The sequence below is a fragment of the Notechis scutatus genome, chromosome 1 (assembly GCF_049901735.1).
Source record: "Notechis scutatus isolate UNSWTSFEM ecotype Mainland chromosome 1, rNotScu1.2, whole genome shotgun sequence".
Taxonomy (NCBI): Eukaryota; Metazoa; Chordata; class Lepidosauria; order Squamata; family Elapidae; genus Notechis; species Notechis scutatus.
Window position 1 is genome coordinate 95,254,650 of NC_142009.1, and position 5,794 is coordinate 95,260,443.

Here is a 5,794-nt window from a genome sequence, read left to right on the forward strand (position 1 = left end):
ACTAGAAGACCTCCAAGGTCCCTTCCAACTCTGTTATTCTATTTCTATTCTAATAAGTAAGTATACCTGAACACACACACACACACACAGAGTGCTCTCACACCAGTGGTGGGATTCATTTTTTTTTACTATCGGTTCTGTGGGCGTGGCTTTGTGGGCATGGCAGGGGAAGGATACCGTAAAATCTCCAGTCAGAGGTGGTATTTGACGGTTCTCCAAACTACTCAAAATTTCCGCTACCGGTTCTCCAGAACTGGTCAGAACCTGCTGAATACCATCTCTGTCTCATGCATACTATCATATTTTTCCAGTGGTTTGGAACAAAAGATGGTAAAGAAAGCCTTACATTAATTTAATTTTATTATTTATTTACAGATTATTTTGCTCAATCTGCTAAAATGTGTGCTAATATTCTACCTTGTGTATTACATAGTCCTGTGCTTTTGTTTCACAGCATTCAGGTAAGAAGACTTTAAGTACCTTTCTAAATGCAGAAATGCATGAAATTGTGTGAGGCGGGATTGACTTTGGCTTCATTCATTTTGAATAGAACATTTAGACATATATGCATATATGTATATTTATGCTTAGTAATTGAATTCAGTATGAAAAAGCTGTTAAGTAAACTACATTCAATAATGCAATATGACCATATCTAACATTTGTTAGCATATATGAGACACTCTGTATTTGGGGAGATATTGGTAGAAGAAAAATGTTTTGTTCAGATACTCCCGAAGGACTTGGTTGACATGCTGTATATATTCACAGAATTCAAATGTTGGATGGATTTGCACCTTTCGATTTTAAGACAAAACCTTCATGGTTTAACCCCCATTATTTAGGTAAGCTTGCTTTTTTCTATCTGTGATCTTGAAATAACTAGAAGGCCATTTTCTATCAAAACATTTCAAGCAATTGATTTAAATTTAAATGCAAACACTGTATACAAATTATCCTGCCATTAAATCCTTAAAAATTCTTCCAAGTTTCCATACAACATTCAGTCTATGATGATTGATGTTGTATGGAATCTTGGAAAAATATTTAAGGAGTTAATGGCAGGATAATTTGTATACAGTGTTTGCATTTATGAATATCAAAATATTAGCTTTACAGATTGAGAAAAGACACATGGTGCAGGGTGTGAGGGGTAATGTATAAACTAGATGGCTTAATCTGTGGTGGCTATCTCAGGTGAATCTGGAGGAGGCAACAGTATCAGATCTTTTCCTGTTCCTTCTAATTTGGGGAATATATCATACTAGATAGCTTTATGACATTTTTATTGTTTTTATTTCCCAGTCCTTCCAAATTCTTTTGGAAAACAACCATCTTTATTCATATTGATCTAAGAACATAGAGAATAGGCCAGGAGTGCCATGAACTCATAACTATTCTCTCTAGTCTAGATGATAATAAAGGAAAGAACAAAACTTGTCCTCTGGGAGCTGGTATTTTTTGGATGCTTGATTTTTGCAGGGCAACGTCCAAGGTTGCATTGGACAACTTGGGAATATGAGATCAGTTCACAGAGCTGATCTGTGAATCTTGATATTTCTAGAAATCAGTGGGAGATTGTGGCATTCAAAATACTTTCCCCCACTTTACCATGGCATCTTCCACTCAGATAAAGACACCCAAGTGGCCTGGTTAATAATATCATAATGCTAACTATAATGAATGAATTCATATTATGCAAAAAATAAATAAATCTCAACACCATCATGTAGGAACTTCATGTTATATCTGCATCAGCCCAATATTTATTTGCTCTGTTAATACCTAATTGCCAATAGGGTGTTCCGCTGAGGTAAATATATTTCACCAGAAAAAAAAAGCCAGAGGCTCATCTAATAGGAATGAAAGTAATTATCCCAATAGATGCATTATTGAAATGGCATCTCTTCAAGTCACCCATTATGGTAACTCACAGTACATACAAAAATGTTAACATTGGTACAAGGCTTCTATAGATAATCACTAGCCAGACTGAAAGATTTCCCCTATGTGCCTCATGATAAAATCAGTTACAACGGTCATTGGTTGTGGCCTTGACATGCTCCATCAACATTCATGGAAATGCAACTTTCACTATTGAGAAGTTGCCTTATGCTTAGTCACTAATTTCCCAGTGAATTATCCCTCAGGCCTTATTACCCACACTAATAGACACTCCATCAGACTTCACTTTTGCATTGTTCAGAGTATTCCAGAGCATGGGTCCTTTCTTAATCACTATACAGATTGCAACAATTTCTACTTTTCCTGTTAGACCTCACATCAGAGCTGGGCAATAAATTACAGCTTTTGTCATACTTAATACCAAATAAAACTGACACAAGACTCTCAAACATGACTTGGGTAGATTAAAACCTTTATTGCAGACAAGAGTAAGCCTTAACATAGTGATTGCCCACTGTGGAGAAAAGAAGTCTTTATGTCAGTGACTTCAGAACTTAAACTCATAGCTATTTCCTCACAATTTTCCAAGTGAACAGGCATTTGGTCCTCCTCTAGGGATAACCTTGGGAGGCAGCTAAGATTACTTTACATAACAATTCTGTCTATCCTGAGGACTCCTGGTTCCTGCCTTATCAGCCTTCCAATGAATAAAATTGCGTCCTAGTGTTTGTCTCAGATTCCAGATTTGTAAGACAACAATTCAGTTGATTTATAATTATAGCTGTCAACTAGCTTTAGTTTTTCCAGTCTGGGTATAATGAAAAGAGACTTGACAACTATGTTAGGGAAATGATGATTATAGGCAATCTATGAACAATTCAGCTTCAATCTAATAATAGTTTTAAAAAGATATTTTCTTACCTTTCATAACTATAGAACAAAATTAATTTAATGTGTCAGTATGATCAGAAGCAAAGAATAATGCCATAAGGTTTATTACTTTTAAATTTCTCATTATTTTAAGCTCTTCGAGAATTTTACTGATTTAAGTAATGTCTCATATATCTTCCTGACATAATTACTATGACATCTTCAGTAAAATGTACATCATGACAATGAAATGGAGAAAAAGGTGTCAAGATGTCATTCCAGGATATGTTTTTAGGGAGAACCATTAATTAATTCTTAAATTGACCTCTCTCTCTTTCTCATGATACCTTTTTGATGTTATTAGTTGGCAACTTTGTTTTTTAATTTGGTAAAATTGAATAACACTTGTTGGTTTTTTTGAATTAAAAAATAGTGGTATTTGGGGATTGGCAGAGAGAGTTCTCTTCCTTTTCCTTTTTTCTTTCAAATCTTGGAAATTAAAGGAACAAATTATAAACTGGAATATTGTGCTTTCTACTTCTTCCTTTTTCCTGGCCTCAGAAGTGCTGGGGTTACAGATGTGTGAAAAGAAACCAATTCCCTGGGCTTATCTATGGGATTGCAGTACAGCAATTAGAATAACGACCAGAAGAACTGTTGAAAGTTGGAAGAATAAATTAGAGAGACAATTCTTAGTATCCTACAGAAATCAAAAGTAGCATTGCTCTTCACTCCACAGATTTTCCTGATTACTGAGAACAGCTATGATTAAATGGATGTGTTTTTTTAAAAAAACTAGGCTTTCTATTAAAATTCAAAAAATCTGCTTTCACTCTGTTGAACTAAACTGGATATTGATACTGATTTTGGATGATGCAGGATCAGCTCTTTGGAGAATAAGGTGGATTGTTTCATGTCTCCATGTGAAGAACCAAGCACACTGAGAACCAACCACTCAAGACAGTATTTGAATCTGTGCATTTTTAATTTAACCTTCTTCAACAGCACACTGTTAATCTATGTAACAATGTACTCTTAAATTACTTGAGTATGTAATAGAAGTCCAATCATGATAGCAAGACTAACTATATGCATTAAATGCTTTTGGAAAGCTAGCAGCAGAGTAAAAATTGTGACACTTTTCTACCTTTATAAAAATGAGGATTTTAAAAGTTAATAATGTTTTGGTAACTGCCATGACATGTGGCATGTCATGATGGCAGAGCTGTGATGGTGCAGTGGTTAGAATGCAGTACTTCAGGCTACTTCTGCTGACTGCCGGCTGCCAGCAGTTTGGCAGTTTGAGTCTCACTGTCTCAAGGTTGTCTCAGCTTTCCATCCTTCCGAGGTTTGTAAAATGAGGACTCAGATTGTTGGGGGCAATATGCTGACTATAAACCACTTAGAGAGAGCTGTAAAGACTGTGAAGTGGTATATAAATCTAAGTGCTATTGCTAGAGGCAAGAAATTGTTCCTACACTATCAACTATGTAGTTTTTGTGTATTGGGTAATGCATACATTGGTCCAAACACACGTCAAACGGTGATCCTGTTGGACAGAATTGTCTTATTCCATATCATATCTCCTTTCAAAAAAAACTGAACTTCCTAGATGTTTGTTTTAAAAATGAACTTGACCCCACTTGCTATTCTCCCAGATAGTAGGAATAGTTTAGGAGTGGCAGGAGTGGCAGTCTTATGGCAGAATGAAATGTTCTGGCATACCATAAATACATTGCTTCCATTGGCTCCCCATAACAACAGCAATAGCATTTAGACTCATATACCACTTCATAGTGCTTTACAGGCCTTTTTGAGTAGTTTAAAGGGTCAGCATATTTCCCCCAATTTGGGTCCTCGTTTTACCAACCTCAGAAGGATGAAAGGCTGAATCAACCTTGAGCCAGTCAAGATCGAACTACTGGCAGTCAATAGTATTCGCCTGTAACACTGCATACCAACCGCTGTGCCACCACAGTGCCATATATCCCTTCACCAGTTTTCCAATCAACAGATTAAACTGAAAACCCCAAAAAGCAATAGTAAGTGTAGTTATATACTTTATACTCTAAATAGAAGGCACAGGAAAAATAATTAATTTCAGTCTAAAATTATGTATCTGTATCACAGTTTGTGAGAAACACAAATTTATCTCCAAGGTTTTTGTGTTGGCCGTCAGCCATGCCAAGATTACTTTTCCTGAATGAGGATAACATACAGTTGTCAGCCTGCTCCTATCTTTAACAGCAATCTGATATTTGGAAATTTAGCAGACTTAGAATTAGAAAGCATTGAACAAAAGATCCCATTGATTGTTTTAATGCATTTCTGTGTTTCTAGGTCTTATAATATCAATGGAAATAGCCTATGTCATCTCTGGCCTGCTCTTTGCCTTGTTGGTAGAAGAATGGGTTTGGGATTATGCCATAACTGTTATAGTCATTCACATCACAGTAACTTCAGCAGGTAGGTATATTGTTTATTAAATAACATTACTTCAGAAAAATGATAGCCGATGGTTTTTGAAAGCAGTTTTATAGCTATGCATTCACATAGCCACATTGTTGGCTTTATCTTGCCACAGATTCTTCTTACTGAAGACATAAAGTAGGTTAAAAGAAACAAATGCTGACAGCTCTAGTTCACTACAATATGTTGGATTACAGCTGCTATTATCTTTAGTCAGTATAGCCCATTGCTCTGCTGTGGCAAATTACTTGAATTGGTTAGAGAAAGGATATACCAGAACCAGCCATGCTTTCAGTCCAGAGATTTTTCTTTAAATATGTGTATATTTCTGTAATATATACTTCACATACCTATACTATATGTCATTATGTGATTTTCATCCTTTTCGTAACTCAATACATTAACTGCTTTTCAGTTTTTCTTTGCTGAAGGAGAATAGGGTCACTTGTAATGAACATAAACATTCTGGTTGAAATCTACTATACTGTACATGGAAATAATACAAGTGTTGTATTAAAATTGGACTGTAAGTGATAGCAAATGTTGAATT

General features: G+C 35.6%; 1 protein-coding gene across 3 annotated transcripts in view; it reads left to right on the forward strand.

Moving 5' to 3' along the window:
- Positions 1–223: 223 nt before the first annotated feature.
- Positions 224–5,794, forward strand: part of TMEM244 (transmembrane protein 244) — a 17,852-nt gene continuing 12,281 nt past the window's right edge. Inside the window, exons 1-3 of one of the 3 annotated variants that reach the window (XM_026666031.2) lie at positions 224–461; positions 772–845; positions 5,116–5,241. In XM_026666031.2, the coding sequence (XP_026521816.2) occupies positions 779–845; positions 5,116–5,241 (193 nt within the window). In that variant the 5' untranslated portion in view covers positions 224–461; positions 772–778. The remainder of the gene's footprint in view (positions 462–771; positions 846–5,115; positions 5,242–5,794) is intronic. The other 2 variants (XM_087971995.1, XM_087972001.1) reach the window with 2 other exon arrangements.